Source organism: Pholis gunnellus (assembly GCF_910591455.1).
Source record: "Pholis gunnellus genome assembly, chromosome: 19".
Taxonomy (NCBI): domain Eukaryota; kingdom Metazoa; phylum Chordata; class Actinopteri; order Perciformes; family Pholidae; genus Pholis; species Pholis gunnellus.
Genome location: NC_136546.1, coordinates 17,853,232 through 17,870,320, shown reverse-complemented (window position 1 = coordinate 17,870,320; position 17,089 = coordinate 17,853,232). Strand labels below are relative to the sequence as shown.

At 43.3% G+C, this 17,089-nt stretch overlaps 1 protein-coding gene across 1 annotated transcript in view; it reads left to right on the top strand.

Moving 5' to 3' along the window:
* Positions 1–17,089, top strand: part of plcb1l (phospholipase C beta 1-like) — a 104,654-nt gene that overhangs the window by 66,233 nt on the left and 21,332 nt on the right. Inside the window, 15 exon segments of the mRNA XM_079180849.1 lie at positions 3,396–3,542; positions 4,697–4,854; positions 7,297–7,379; positions 7,688–7,772; positions 11,416–11,590; positions 12,677–12,763; positions 13,172–13,242; positions 13,694–13,790; positions 13,941–14,025; positions 15,231–15,355; positions 15,525–15,679; positions 15,815–15,979; positions 16,147–16,246; positions 16,468–16,572; positions 16,659–16,774. Of these exon segments, the coding sequence (XP_079036975.1) occupies positions 3,396–3,542; positions 4,697–4,854; positions 7,297–7,379; positions 7,688–7,772; positions 11,416–11,590; positions 12,677–12,763; positions 13,172–13,242; positions 13,694–13,790; positions 13,941–14,025; positions 15,231–15,355; positions 15,525–15,679; positions 15,815–15,979; positions 16,147–16,246; positions 16,468–16,572; positions 16,659–16,774 (1,754 nt within the window).

Genomic DNA, 17,089 nt, shown 5'->3' with positions numbered 1-17,089 from the left:
GCAGAGCATGAGTGCATTAATAGTCTCTCCTCCTAAAGTACCTACTTTACCTTGTTTTAAAGTGGGACAACAATTAATCACGGGTGCCTAAATTAGATCAAATCATTCTTTTAACCGCATTGAAATATCCCGTTGGACATTCGGGCGTTTGACTCTGATCACAGCGATGTGCTCGTACTGTGATGTTGTGAGTTCAGCCTGTCCCAGGCTCTCTGGAAGCGTGCCCTTCCCTGTCCCAGTGACAGATTTCCCCGTGTGAAGTATTTATTTAGCCGGAGGAAGTGCTGCCATCTGCTCTGCAGAGGGGTCCAGGGCTCCACATGCTACCTTCGCGAACACTCGCGCACACTTTTTCCTCTCTTCAAGGACACTCTTGCATATAGAAATACACCCTGTGCATACTAAGCATGTGCTCGTAGATCACAGAGATAATGGATTGGGTTCCTTTACCTTACGTGTGATTTAGCACGAGGAATTGGAAAAAAAAACTTGTTTTTCTTCTCTACTCGCTTTGATTTGTTGCACTTATTATCTTATTATCCCTTTCCAGCTTTGATTTTGTGAATATTAAACCTTCCGTTCGTCACTTTAGCGCACCATCATTGTCTTTCACCGCTTTAGTCTGTGCTCGCTCAAACGTTCCGTCATTGTTTGAATGCAGATGGAAATGCAAAATGAAACGAGACGCCTGCAAGAGTGGATGGTGGCTTATCATTATGTTTATCTTCCCTGATTGCAGAGAGGAGGCCCTTTGTCAGTCTGCTTCCATTTTAGTCTGACAGGTTATCATTTAACGTGTAATATAAGGGATTCAGTGCATTAATATAGCAGCAAACAACTACCTACTATGGACAAAGAAACAAACTCTCGTGTAAAGGTTTCAATGATCATTAATTGTCATCATGCAACACAGGCATTCACAACAAAATGCCGTTTTAGCCCATTCAAAAACACAAAACAAAACAAAAACAGTCGTGCATTTCTTTTATTTGCATCAGGAAAAATGCAAACAGCAGCAACAAACCAATTATCTGCACAGATGACATGGCAACTTTGAATATGTTTGAGCACCAATCATCATCGATGTAAAAACTCTTGCACTCCGTCCTGCCGTCTGCCTGTTAAGTGCAGCTTGATACGGGATGCCTCAATGGAGCCGGGTTTCTGTAAAGATGTGGGCACAAACAGTTACCGTCCTCCCTTTGCTGGGTTCGCCTGAAGTCTTATTTCATCTGTCATATTTTCCTGCAACCGGACATCAGATAGCCAGGAGCAGGCTGGGTAGTGGAGTAGCCTTTGGTCCTAGCTGGGCTAGCTTAGCTTCCCCTCCTCCTCTCCTGGGCCGTCGACTCCACTTTCAGTGGCGTTTGGTCCGGCTGGTGCACTTCTCCGTGCTTCCTTCTCTGATGTTGATGTGTGCATTTTGTCATATGCCATAAGTGCTCCTGTAACAAGACAACTGATTAAGACAAAAATGTAGCACAATTTATAGTAGCTACCGGACGCAGTATATACACGCAACGCTGATAATGTAGGTGTTACGACTGGTGAACCACAGGGGAAAAACAGGACTCAAATGCACAACCAAGACACAGGATAAGATGTCAAAAACCAGGAGCATAACACAAGGAGAGCACGAAGAGGAACTGGCACAGACACGGGGGAACACAGGGTTTAAATACGCTGGGAGGTGTCGGTGATTAAATTGGATTCAATCAGGGGCGGGGCAAGCAACCACAGTGGCGGTAAAAAACACACAAAGGCAGGAAGTGAAGTTATAGGAAACAAGAGGAGAACAATCTCCACCGTTAGAATAACCTGTAGGTTCCCGCTCAAGCGCACCTTTAATCCCAGCCATGTTAACACCTATTTTCCCTGATTGGCCCGACAAATGTCTTGGTAACTGTTGAAAACTCTGTGTCTGTGTGAGTGCGAGCGGTACAGAGGTTAAGCCTCCGCCTGGTGGTCGGGATGTCCCGGCAGCCAGCGGGGAGTTAAGACGCTCAGTGCGACTGGTCTCACATGTTAAAGACAGCAGCCAGCGTTAATTAGTCCAGCAACTCTGCAGAGGGCGGCACCGCATTAATTAGCATAAAGCGTCCGGAGGGACCTGCTGCACCCGTCGAGCTTGCATCACTTAGCATATTTAGCTCAAGTGTGTGTGTGTGTGTGTGTGTGTGTGTGTGTGTGTGTGTGTGTGTGTGTGTGTGTGTGTGTGTGGAGGAATGTTTTGGTTTCGCTTTGAGCGCTTGCTATGTGTTGTACAAAATGTAATCCATGCAGGTGTGGTGTGTGTGACGTGTATGGTAATGTCTATGGAAATTTTGTTATCTCGTTTCTGGATGACTGGAGCGCTTCTTCTGCTGCTTATTACTTATTTATTCAGCGTTATTTGCTTTCTCAAGCACGTTGAGAGGAGACATGAGCTCAGTGATGATAAAGGCAACATGCTTAACTTGAGTGACCTTGACGTACAGTCAGAACAAGAAGAATAACAACGTCAAGAGCAGTTTTCAGATCCCTGTACTGTACGACTGAATTATGGGCAGAAAGCTTAGTGGAGCCTGAAATTTAGAAGATCCGGTTTGTAATGTGAACTGTGAAAACAGGAGATTTATTATGCATTTATCCACCTAGACTTTAATATTTCTAATGAAGGCTAATAACTGACAGTGTACACCCACAGTAGAATGTAGGAAACTGAAACACTGAGGTGCAGGCTTTAAGGATTAACCACAAAGGCTTTCGGCAAACAGCGAATTAGGGTTCCGGCTAAATTAAACCACTAATGCAATCTCAATATTAATTAGTGTTTATGAACGTTATTGTAATGTAACCTTGAAAAACAGTCTTCCGACTGCTCATTTAAATATACCTGCAGTATGTGTACGCAGTATAATGTGTACACACAAACACTCAAAAATAATATTTTTGTTTTATTTCAAAGGGAAAATCTTCTTTCCATCCTTTAAAAATGGCACAAAGTTGTGCACCACCATATGCCATGCAGCATATTTTGGTCGTATAGTGTAAATATTAATGCTGGCAATATTCTATATGATTAGTGTTGCCAACAAATTCAATGAAAAGATCAAAACTAACAACGTGTTAGTGTGTCTGTCAATACACTTACGACTTCCAAAGCCGGTCTCTGGCCCCATCCCCATTCATTCCTCCAGAAGGTGTAAAGATTCATAAAAAGAAAGAAATGTAAAACAGATCACAAATATCCAATTTAATAGAAGGCTAGATGATTTATGCTTTTGGTGTTTTTATTATCAATAAGAAACACAAAGAATATCATGAGACTTATCCTTTAACCCCTTAGTTACAGGATTTAGAGGAGTCTGGACTCCATCATTTTGACTCTCGTGTGCTGTGTTTTCTTCGTGCAGGTCAGATCTCGGTGGAAGGCTTTGCCAGGTACCTGAACGGGGAGGAGAACAGCATCATGCCCCCTGAGAAGCTGGACCAGAGCGAAGACATGACCCTTCCCCTCCCCCACTATTTCATCAACTCCTCACACAACACATACCTCACAGGTACGCTCACATACACTCATCTCCATTTTCACTGACTGATTGCACTCGTGCATCATTTATTCTTCTACACGTGGACGGATCACTTGTTCAGTTAGAAACATCATTTTGGTTTCTTAAGTGAATACCCGACTTCACGCCTCGCAGGTCAGTCAATCAAACGCGCCTGTGCACATCAGGCCCCCTTTTCTTGTGTTACCCCTCTAGAGGTTATCCAATCAAGTCATGCCATGATACTCAATTCATTGATATTCATGAGTTAAATATTTCTTTAGACTTGGTAGTCACAGTAACTGGCTCCCGGCAGTGCACAAGCATGGCAGGCTCTATGCAGAGGCCATTTTCCCCTCAATGGATATTAGAATTCATCTATTCAAATCTATTCTGAGGGGAACTGGAGAGCATTGAATCTTTCAAGTGGATCAAATTTCTACAGCGAGGGGGAAAGAAATTGAATTTTTGTAACCGGGCGGACTCATGGCCCGCGAAATGAAGAAATGAGAAAAACAAACAACAGGTCCTTGATTCTCGCCTCACAAACACAGTTTTTCATTATGTATTTTGATGGGGAAATTGTGTTATTATTATCATACGGCAATGCAGAATCCATTTCTGTCCTTGCAACGTTTATGTACAACTTTATAATAAAGATCCCCACAACATAATCAGACAGCAGCTTGTGCTGATGTTATTTCCATCCTGCTAACTTAAAGCAATGTGTTATGCAGTGAACAACACGTGACCTCATTTAGTAAAGAAAGTGTTGGACAAGGTTGTCTTTTCAAAGAAGAGAAAGAAGGAGTGAGAGGGGAAAATGTAGGAAAGGAATGAAAAATGCCAAATGAAGCGAGAACACAGATCTGCCTCTCACTTTGACGAAGTCCCAGCCGTGTTGCAGGAAGAGCCTGCTGCTAATGTGAAGAGATAATTGCTTCGCTAATGGTGACAGGGTGACGATGAGAATTGCCTGCTTCAGATAATTCCAGTTGTATTATTCTACTGTATGCTAGCAGGTGATGCGGTTAATGAGCTCTTGAAAGGTGTGTGTGTATGTGTATGTGGGGGGGGGGGGCGTCCTGGTTCTTTAGGGATTGATAAACATTTACCTGAAGTGCTGTGTTTTATGTGTGTTTTGCTCGCTTGCGTGCGGAGTGCAGCCGGCCAGCTCGCAGGGAACTCTTCAGTCGAGATGTACAAGCAGGTCCTCCTGTCCGGGTGCCGCTGCATTGAACTGGACTGCTGGAAGGGTCGCACCACAGAAGAAGAGCCGGTCATCACTCACGGCTTCACCATGACAACTGAAATCTCCTTCAAGGTAACACAAGGAGAGCGGATCGATCTGCGCATTTTAATGTCTTTCGCTACAGATGGAGAGGGGGCTTCTGGGTAAACAGACCTCCTGGACGGATGGTGTAATCCACATGTTGTACACATGATCCACTTCCTGCCTTTAATACTGATTCATATGTGTGTTGGGCCCACACCCACAGCTTTCTGTGTTTTACTTCATTTGTGGTTTTAGATATTTTAGAATTAAAATAGGCTGCATCTTTATTACATTTTATATAAATGATCTTTCCTCGTAGTGCACACTTTAAGGTTACATACAAGTGTGTTGGCAGCCACCAATGTGAACATCTGCATCTTCAAACATGGCATCTTTATACTGTAGATGGTTAACTTTCTGTATTGAAATTGTAATCCTATTTATTTGTTGACACCATAACAGCAAGTGCAGTTAAATATTACAGCAGTGATGTATCCGTTTACAGAGCAGCCAAACAAACTCACATTGTTTTAATAATAATAATCAACCATTAATAATTGCAACAGGGATCTGATTTCATGCTGCAGGCGGGGCAAATAGTTTCCCCCGTAACAGCACGGCAGAGTGAAGCCCGTCACCTGCAACTCTTCGTCTAACAGCTGAAGCGGCTGTTCCTTCTTGTTCTATTACTCCTGTGCCAAAATGAAAATGTTATTATCTGTAACCGCTTCCAGCAGGGCTGCCCAAACTTTCCCCCTCAAAGGTGGCCAAAACGTAAGCTTAATGGTGATCGAGCCACAGGCCCACCTTCTATGTCGTGTTGTTAAGTTTACTTAATTGAAATGCCTTTTTGTTTCTGCCTCCCTATTTTCTTCTTAACTCATTCGTGCCACACTGACTTGCTGCACAAAGTGTCAGTCTGCCTGCCGCGCTCAGTTCATGATAAATAATTAATAGTTACATATTTAAAGAGCATTTTTACCAGCATAAAAAATGATTTATATTGTAATTATTATTATTTTAGCGAGAAACATCTGTTATTGGGGGCCGACTTTCCCAGCTGACAAAAATAAAACATGCTGAAAATGAAACACGTTGACGTTTATTAGCTGCTGTGACAAACACATGGCATTTGATGTGACTGCTTCACTAAAACAAGCCGACCCGTGTTTCGCTTGTTGAAGCAGTAGGAAGTGTTCCGTTTGCATGAGCAGTAACTTAACACAGCTCTGACACGATGTAAAAAGAGTTATCGGTAAGATAGCATAGCGCTGGATTACATGCAAGCATCTGTGAATGCGAATAACTAGTTTCAAAAACAGAAGAGCAGACCGGTTCAGAGGCAGACACTGAAGATGAAAGTGAGAATGGGGGAAAGCAAAGCTGGATACAAATTGGGATGAACCAAAAGTGGGTCATGTTTCCAGCAGATGGCAAATAGTAAAGGACAGGGACTCACTGAAGGGCCCTAAAACAAAGTGCCGAGGGGCGCTTAATAGAAGTCCCAGGAGATGAGAAGACAAAGAGAGAAAAATGCATTCACAGCGGGGGGGAAGGTGTGAAACTCTAAGGGCAGAGGAGGTGTGAGGAGGGAAAAGAAAGAACGAGGTGGGTGGATTGATTGATGCTCTAATGAGAGTAACAAAAGAAGTAGAACTAGCTTAATGGGATTACCCTGAGAGTGAAAATGCAAAAAGACTTCTGAGACCCAGACGATGGAAGAGAGCTACAGATGGAGAGGGCTGAGTCACAGTCAAAAGATTTTTATTGGAGGAGACGGAGCGAATGGAAATGAATGCATTAACTGAACTGACACCGTTGTTAATGACGGTGTAATTGACTTAGACAATCAGTGGCTTAGAAACCCGATATCAGATGTTGAGCTGTCTCCACTGGAGTCGAGCGGTGACGCCGCTTCACGGCTCGGCTTCCCTAAACATATCCACGCTGAAGTTTTGCCTGTACGTGAATGACTGAGCACATCGAAATTTTGCGATAAACTGAACCGGATTTCCTCTCACGTTATTAACCAGAAACACAGTGAGACGCACGGCCGTGTGATTCCTCCGGCATCAGCAGCCTCGACGCACCACGCAGCCAGATAACATGTTGCATTTGGAGGAAGGAGGAGTGTCGTTCATTTTGTGCAACGCTATCTTATCACTCTTGCTGTCTTCTGTCGTTATTGATGTCAAAAGGTTTGGGGCGTGTCCTCTGGGGGGAAAGCCATTCTACGAAATAAAAAGGAAACCACATCACTGTAAAAGGATGTGATTCTGGCTGCTATACGAGCTCAGGAGAGTTTTACAAACGCTTTATTTTCTCCACATCATATTATCACATAAACTAACAGCGACATTCATTGTTTTTGATGCGCATTACATTACTCAAATAACAATAACAACACTCTGCCCTGAGGAGTGTGTGTATTCCACATGCTTTATAGATATATTATCAATTCTTCTTCTTCTTCTGTTTGTGTTTTTTTAGGAGGTGATCGAGGCTATATCAGAATGCGCCTTCAAGACCTCGCCCTTCCCCATCATCCTGTCTTTTGAGAACCACGTGGACTCGTAAGTACACAGGGAGAGCGTCGACCTTATTGACCAGCGCTGTCTGTCATTGGATGGGTCGACGTCGACAGGCCCCGATCAGCCATTTTGTGTGCATCAGCTGTGTAAACATCTTTTTGGGGAGAAAGCTCTCATTGGTTGTTCTGTCCTCTAATGGCTCCAAAGGGGCTTCTTAGGAGTAACATCCAGTGTGCTTTGTTATTCAGTAGACAAACCATGATGGTGTGTGTGTGTTTGTGTGTGTGTGTGTGTGTGTGTGTGTGTGTGTGTGTGTGTGTTTGTTTGTTTCCGTCTGTGATGACTCCCAGACCGAAGCAGCAGGCTAAGATGGCAGAGTACTGCCGGTCAATATTCGGAGACGCACTACTGACTGAACCCCTGGAGAAATATTCTGTAAGTACATAAGATGCTCCAACACACATTTGCTCACACATACATCCACACTTGCGGGGTCTCTCTCTCTCTCTCTCTCTCTCCCTCTCTCTCTCTCTCCCTCTCTCTCTCCCTCTTACACGCACACACGGATGCATGCGACACGGCCAGCAGTGAGGATATATTCACCGGATGTTATCACACAGATGAGTGCACCGAAAGACGTGTCCTTGAACACTGCTGGCCGGCATGCTACACATACACACGTGCACATTCAGGAGCCTCGACATATATGTTCATTCATTTGCTCGCATGCTACTGCTCTCTCCCTTTATTTGTGTCCTCTCTCTCTCTCCCTCTGCATCTGTCTCACAGACAGCAACATATCGACATGTCCTCCAGCACCTGGCACAATGTGTTGCTGCCGTCTTTCCTCGTTCTGTCACTGCTGGCACGCTACAAGTTGTCTCTCTCTCTCCCTCTCTCTCTCTCTCTCTCTCTCCAGTTTTCATTCTCACTTTCAGTCACACACACACACACATACCTGTGGCTATTTACGTGCCATGGAAGCCAACTTTTAGCTCGTCACCCCTGCAGTCATTTTTACTCCCCTGCCTGTTATCACGGGAGAGACCGCAGACGACAGCCGTGCAGGATGGAATGGAAGTGTTTTACGCCGTAATCCTAACGCGGCTTTTCTTGGCAGCCACCTATCTGTCTCTCCTCTGTTGCCATGGCTACCAGTCAAAAGCTTGCTTTGTCTCTTTGTGGCCAAAACTCTTCCCACAGGCGTCTTTGTGTGTAATGACGCAGGCACTTTTTAGCGAGGCAAATGTTAGAACACTTGTCGCACAAACTCTCGAGCGCGCTCACTCTCATCTTGCAGAAGCACGCATGAAAACGCGGCACACGGACAATTTTGCACACACGTGTGTTGCTTTAAACATACCCCCCCCCCCTTTTGCACGTTACTCGCCCGGGATGCCTTGTCCCTGTTGATATAACACCGTGGAGCAGCTTAAGATCCCAGCAGCATTCTGACTGGATTTGACATTGAAGTATTATCTGGGGGGGGGGGAGCCTTTCGAATGGAGTGGCTGAGGAAAGAAGGAGAGCGATATGAGGAGACAGACACCAGGGAGAGTCAGAGAGAGAGAGAGAGAAAGTGCTGTTGAGGAATCAGAGTTCTACCACTGAGCATGTAATAACTGGGAAAGGTGAGTGCAATGACAACCACTCCCCTCTGGCATTGAGACAGGCGTGTGTTCAGCGTATCGAATGGGATATCAGCTCCGTTAGTCCACGGGGGCAGATAGGGTAATATAGCTCGATTGGTTTCGGCTTAGCCGTAGGTGAGAATAAAGAGGATTACAGTTTTCTGAGAAATTCACTCTCCCGCCATTTATCTGCTCTCCACAAAACTGTCATTCGTAGTGAATAGGAGAGACTGTTTGTTTGTTTTTTTTCAATTAAACTGAGAACAGTGCTCTTTTCCAAAAATAAAAGAAATGCTGAAATGACTTAAAAATTGGATTCACCGTGAACATGTTTTCTCGTTTGCTATATGAATCTCATCACCATCACTGCATTCATTATGTTGATGGAAGCAGTATTGCCAAAACTGATATGAAATATGTTCAGAGATAAAGCTATTAGTCTTGCAATTTCATTCAGTTTTGTTGAGGCTTAGTTTTAAGCCGCAGACGTACCAGAACTGGCAAGACGAGATGTACTCGCACGCAGAAAGCAGGCGGGATTGAGGACAATGTGGAGGAAGCAGGAGATGCTGGAGCTAGCGTAGCTAGCAGGACAACAACTTTCCACACATTTAGGATGATATACCTTTAATTAAAGGCTGCAGTCTTCTACTTGCATTATAGCATGTACTTATTCAAACAAGAAGATTAACAATACTTACAGGGTTCAACAATAATGTTGGTTTTCACTTTCTCAATCTCAATTTTTACTTGCCAGGTTATCAAATAACAGCAAAGACTAAAGTTAATTGCCATGTTTAATCTTTATTTAAGTAAATGAATCTTTAGTTTTGCCCACATTCTCTCACGCCACCCAATTAAACTCCTGTTTACAGGATAATTGAAATGCTCAACTCATCAACTCCGAAAGAAATTATGTGTTTAATTCTTTTTTCACCACTGGAGTTGCTAGATTTACAAGCCCGGCGTTGCATTTTACTCGCTCCAGGCAATCCTTATTATTAATTATTATTAATCAGAGGATGCACAGACAGCTGAAACACATTGTCGAATTGAAAGAAGAATTAAGATCTGTTACATAAAAGTACTATTACTTGTAAATAAATAGGCATTATTGGCCTCAATATAAAAATACCTGTTTACAAGTAAAAGTTCTGCATTTAAAATGAAACTTCAGGGGAATACAGAATTATGATGTAATTGTAGTATCAAAAGTAAAAGTACTAATTTAGCAGAAAATGACTCCTGTGAGCGTTATATCATTATATATTTTATTATTAAATCATTGTGACTTTTACTGCCGTAGTTGGAAACAATTAACTACTGCATTTATGACATAATTATGTTTAAATTGATCTTTGCAAAATCTGAATACACAAATCTAGAAAAGCTGTGAGATAAATGTAGTGGACTGACATAAAATAAAGTAGAAAATACTCTGAAGTGCAGTACTTGATTAAACTGCTCTATTGATGCCCTCTGTTCGCTCCCTTTGTACAGCTGAGCAGAAAAGACGTCTGGGGCTTTGGGGGGCTTAATTGAATCCATCCAAGTAAATTGTAGTTCAGTCAAACAGGTTTAGCGCTGTGCAGCCAGGATTACGTGCCACATCCAGCGTTGAACCGGTTCCATTTAAGTGGAACTGTTTGAGTGAAGCCAAGACAAACAGGACGTCTATCTTCATTTTTTTTTATCACTTTCCAACCACCGCAGTAGAAAGGTGCAGATGGACGTGTGTGGCTGCTGGGAAAGTGGCTTAAGTTTGATCACTGAGAAGTAAAACATTTTTAGTTTTGTTCACAGCTGATAAGTTGTAAACTCCGTTGGCTGTGAACTGGTGTGTGTGTGTGTGTGTATGCAACATCACATAATGCATTATTAATATCTCTAAACACTGTGATCCAAAAGAAGTGAATAAATAAATCAGAGATCTTCCTACTTCTTGCCAGCTCCCTTGAGAGGGCGAATGTTTGGGTTTAACGCTCAGTTTCCCGCCGAAGAAGCTGGTTTTAGTGTTGAAAGTGTAAACTTTGGAGCTGTTACATCAACAGAGTTTGTAACGCTCGGGGTCAATCCTCGCGGTCACTAACAAGCTCTGCTCAGCAGAATGAGATATTTTTTTTAATTGCCATGAATTTACATTGTGAATGAGTCATTCCAGTAAACAACTGTAGTATTTCCTTCCTGTAATTAGCTAATTTGTCTCCAAACTGTTCTAATATAGGGCTGTAATGGAGCAATCCTCGTTTGTATCACAATTTGTCTTGCGTTGAGCGATTGTCACCAAAACAAACCCCACATTTCCTCGCCCCTCCATCCAGATCATACAAACATACAAAGCTTTATTGTATCCCTATGAACTCCCTCTGTCTTTCTTTATTTAGATGAGCATATTATCATTTTGAATGACCTCTCTGTGTCCGCCGCTTTCTGCCCCCCCCGACCAGCTGGAGTCCGGCGTCCCTCTTCCGAGCCCGATGGAGCTGATGGGCAAGATCCTGGTGAAGAACAAGAAGAAACACCACAAGACGGACGGAAGCACCAAGAAGAAGCTGTCGGAGCAGGTTTCCAACACCTACAGCGATTCCTCCAGTGTGTGTGAGCCCTCCTCCCCCAGCGCAGGTACAGCACGCGCACAATCGCAGTCCCACAAACGGAGCCATCAAGCCTCACAGGGGCCGTTGAGTTATGGTGTTTCAGATGTAAAAAAAAAAAGCAGCCTGACCGTCTGGGTTCATCCGTAATACGGGCCAGCACCTCTATCCCGTCCAGAAACCGAACCGCTGGAGCGAAACACTGCTATTGTTTATCATTCATCATTTTCATGGCCCTCTCCATCAGCTGACGGTATTATTGGCTGCTGCATACATTGCCTGTCAGCCGCATTCACTGGGGCGTCTTAAACACCAGCCAGCAGTGTCCAGTTGAACTTTTATACATTTCAATTTATGGATTTCTATATATTTTTGCAGCTGCTCTCTGGTTTTAGTTTCCCTTAATCGTTCATGTCTGCATTGTTGTTGGCTACACTTCATATGTGTCCTTTCAGTGTGTGTCTGTGTGTGTGTGTGTGTGTGTGTGTGTGTGTGTGTGTGTGTGTGTGTGTGTGTGTTAGTACATGCATGCTTCTTCTTTTGTATTATATATTTCCCAGTATTGATTCATGCAGTTGTAAATCACCTTTAGTTTTTTGGGGGGGAGCTGAGCCGCAAGCGTCATTGTTACTCTGACCCACACTGCCCCCTGGTGTAAGTTAATAAGCAGCACAAGTGTTAGCACAAGCGTTCTGTGTTATTAATGCACTGAACTTTAATGATGTGAGGTATTTCAGTATGAAGGACGTGTGAGTGTATCAGCGTTTTTATGAACTCCTCTCTCCTCCTCTCATCTGAATTGTGTCGGCTGGCTAATAACAGATCATTGTTTTAATAGATTTTATTAGAAGTTAATAAAATAAATAGAATTTTGAAAAGTGTGGAGGGCATTCGCTTGTTCATTTACAGTCTTTTGATGTTTCCTGGTTATTAAGCATGTTGTATAATTACCATTCAAGTACAGTAATTCATTATAATTAATTACAGCATACACGGGTCACATGACACACTGTGCTGCGTGACATTAGACTAAACGCTATCAGGGGCTTTAGTTTGACCTATAGGGTTGTAGGGTGCGTGTTTGTTGCCGTTTGACTCTGTTTCTTCCGCACAGGCTCAACCAAAGAGGAGATGGCAGATTCCTCGCAGCAGTCGGAGTGCGCCGAGCTCAGCCTGAGGCCGCAGGGCAGAAAGTCTATCGGTGAGTCACACATAGTACATGACCTCAGATTCTGCAGGAGAGCTGTAGCAGAGCTCTCATAGAGACGCCGTGGGTCGGTTCGGCCCATTACTCTGCTAAAATTAATTTCCTCAGTCGGTGGGACCTCAGATTAGCTGGTAGATCTCTCATTATGTATGCGCAGGGGGATGGGTCAGCTCAACCAAAATATATTGAATATTGAAATTAATTTCCTCAGTCACCCTGAGCTCGGTGGCTTGGCGCCAGCCCGTGTAAAATGCGTTCGTGTTCTTGCTGTAGATGTAATGGAGGCGACTGATCCCAGAAGGAAGACTTGCTCAATAGTCTGTCCAACATTGTTTGCTTTGAGTATGTATTGCTTTATTTATCGTGTCTGATCTATGGCCATATTTGTGACTCGTGTTTCAGGTGAGGTGGAGGCAGAGAGTGAGGATGAGGATGATGATGATGACGACTGTAAGAAGGGCTCAATGGATGAGGTGCGTATTTTGAAAGTGACACTCAGCAGTCAGTTCAAATACTAGTTATAATGCAGATTTACAGCTCAGTGTGCAGTAACTTGCCTCCCATGCGCTGAGGCTGCCCTCTAGTGTACACATTTGGTAATGCATTTTATTTCTGCTAATGTGTCTCCAAAGTCTTGAATCATAGGGGCTCTTTTTAAATCTCTTAATTGCATTTTTTCACAAGTTTATAAGCATGGGAACCATCTAGAAAGGTTCTCCATGTCTTGTTAAAGGTTACAAGGAGACTTTAAGGAATAACAAATTGTGAAAGCGAGAACCCTTCACAATGGTATGGGAGAGTTTGAGTTTTTGAGAAGCACATGAAACACCCTTCTTCATTGTTGTCAAGCATTATAACCAAACCTTTTGTTAAAACATTGTGCTGCTTTGCATTTAGATATTTGTGTGTTTTTTTCATGTGCAGGGAACAGCAGGCAGCGAGGCGTTTGCCACAGAGGAGATGTCCAACCTGGTCACCTACATCCAGCCAGTCAAGTTCAACAGCTTCGAGGCTTCCAAAAGTATGTGAGACTCAGCTGAAGACGTGTGTTTGCAAAATGAACATGCTTAATATCTTTGTTAGTAATATTGGAAAACAACCTTTTGAAACATAAATGGCAACTCCACCACGTCAGCGCCGTAGAAACGAAGTCTTCAATCTCTGCCCACAGAGATCAATCGCAGCTACCAGATGTCGTCCTTTGTGGAGACCAAAGCTTTGGAGCAGCTGACCAAATCTCCTGTGGAGTTTGTGGAGTATCCTTCTGGGTTTTACTGAAGCAGTGGTTTGCGCTACTACATATACTCGCAATGTTTGAATGTTATCTGCGTTCACGTTTGAATTCTGCAGTGCACGGTACTGCATTACTTCTTATTGTATTCCTTATGTCAGTCTGCGCTTCATCACTTCACTCATATAGTTCATCTTGTCCGAAAAGACATCTTTACTGTCCACATGCAGAGAAATTTGTCTTTGGCTTCACAGGCATACGTACACTAACAAACTCTCTGCCAAGAGTTAGAATACCTGAGATTTATAAAAAAATATATAAATGAGTAATAAGTGTGCCGAAGGGCTGGGATGAAAGTGCTAAAATGCTAACAATTAGTTTGCCATTTGTTTAGTAAGGTGACAGATAATGTAAAGTTTTTTAAAATTCATTAATCAAATATACTGTTAGTGTCGAGCTCCACCAGCTGTCTCCGTATAGTCTTGCTGGCAGGGTTAACTATTTTTGTGAGCTTGCTTTTGCTCCGAGCCTACATTTCTGCACCCGCATGTGTTGTTCTCAGGACTTCTTCGCTCACGTCAAAGCTACTTAGTTTCTTAAAAATGTGTGTTCATTATTAAGATTTAGGTTGGTGTCTCAAATCATTTCTAAATATATAAAACTACCTTCTCTCTCTACAGCTGGGTCCTCAGTTGGTTGCCAACCCTTATATTTGACAACGAGTTCCTCGGTCCTGCGAAAACTCTCTCGTGACACCACGTTAATAGATTGCTGATGAGATTAATGTAGGAACGCTCTAATTCTTCATTACCCTCGAACATTTCCATGTCATCTGCATACCTAAAGAGACGCAGATGACATAACAGTGGTGGGTTTAATGGTTGAGGGTAATGATGAATTAGAGCGTTCCTAACAGGAAAGTGTTCGTAATTCTAGTTTTACAGTTGTAATACAAGTAGAAGCAGAAGAAGAAAAATAATTTACACTGTCAAATCTGATTGGTTAAGTCTTTTTTTGCTTCTTCTTTGATTGATCCCCTTCTGTTCAATTTGAAACATCCATGCAGTTTCACTACCACATTTTCACATCACTGCGACGATTCTATTGAGAGATCGTCAGTCGAAAAATAGTTGACTATTCGGAAGTAATTAGTAGTTAGTAGTAGTAACAGTACCAGCTGTGCTTTCTAACGCAGGTCGTGCAGCATTTTCCTCAACCAGCTGTGTTCAGGTACAACAAAGTGCAGCTGAGCAGGATCTACCCTAAAGGCACCCGAGTGGATTCATCCAACTACAACCCTCAACTCTTCTGGAACGCCGGCTGTCAGCTGGTGGCTCTCAACTTCCAAACCATCGGTGAGTTTAATCGTGTAAAATCCTTTATTCCCTCACACGTTTACCTTCATTATTTCAATGCACGATAAATTGATGAGACAGATGATAATAAATAATGCGATTTAAAGTTTTATTTCAGTGTTGTTGACTCACCCAAATCAACTTTTGTGATTCTGTCCTCACTCCACAGATCTGTCCATGCAGCTGAACCTGGGCATGTACGAATACAATGGGAAATGTGGCTTCAGACTCAAACCAGAGTTTATGAGGCGGCCGGACAAACACTTTGACCCTTTCACTGAGAGCACAGTGGACGGGATCGTGGCCAACACACTCTCTGTAAAGGTGTGTGTGTGTGTGTGTGTTGGGTTTTTTTGTGTCTGTAAAGCTCTCTCTCTCTCTCTCTCTCTCTCTCTCTCTGTGTCTGATCCTTATTCTCTCTCTCTCTTTTACTTTGTGTTTCCCGCTCGGTCACTCCAGATCATCTCGGGCCAGTTCCTGTCGGATAAGAAAGTAGGCACGTACGTGGAGATCGACATGTTCGGCTTACCGGTGGACACCAAGAGGAAAGCGTTTAAGACCAAGACATCTCAAGGCAACGCCATCAACCCCGTGTGGGAAGAAGAGGCCATTGTCTTCAAGAAGGTCAGACTCCGTTCTCAGTAGCTCGGTAACACGTTTGACGGCAAATACAAATACAGACTCACATTTGTAATCGTTGTATGTTCTGAAGCCTGAACCTTTCTGTGAGGAACTGAATCAGATATTTCGTTTTGAGGTACTAATGAGTGCATTCTATACATTCTCCTCAGGTTGTTCTGCCCACGCTGGCTTCGCTAAGGATAGCTGTGTTTGAAGAAGGAGGGAAGTTCATCGGCCACCGCATCATTCCTGTGTCAGCCATCCGTCCAGGTGACAAAGTGTTCTTTCAACTTGTTTCGACAGTTTAACTTGATGACCTGTTCCACTTTTCTTAGACGGGTTAAGAATAGAGGAAAAATGAAAAGTCATACAAGCCTTTCAATCTTTGAAATACACCATCAGAACAGTGACATGTTTCAATGTTAGCAGAGGATTTGGTGAGTTGGATGCTGCTCTGTTACTGTTATTTATGACCCTTAATCTGACTGCAGGCTATCACTACATCAGTCTGAGGAACGAGAAGAACCAGTCCCTGACTTTGCCGACTCTGTTCGTGTATGTGGAAGTGAAGGACTACGTCCCGGACACATTTGCAGGTAAGTCAGGTGAACATATAAAAAAATAACAAAAGTTCATGTTCGGTGTTACAAAAAAGTTGATCTGTTCTCTTCCTGTTCCTCAGATGTCATCGAAGCTTTATCCAATCCCATCCGCTATGTCAACCTGATGGAGCAGAGAGCCAATCAGCTGGCTGCTCTCACCCTGGAGGAGGGAGGAGAGGAGGAGGGTGACAAAGAGGTGTGTGTGTGTGTGTGTGTGTGTGCGCTTCTCTCCATCACATATGCTGGATAGCTCATGTGTGTGTGCTCTTATTTGTTTGTTTTTATGTGTGGAGAGCTTTGTGCCACCGATCAGTCGCTGATTGAGATGAGCGGCCCCCTCAGCCAGCTGGCCACTCGCCTCATCATCAGGACCTAACTGGTTTACAAATGAAACCATATGGTGGAGAGAATGAGAAGATGAAGACAGAGTGGAGTTCCTTTCTTCAGTAAAACCCTATTAAGATGCAATTTAGAAAGAAACACAATTTTAAATTTCACCACACTTTAAAAA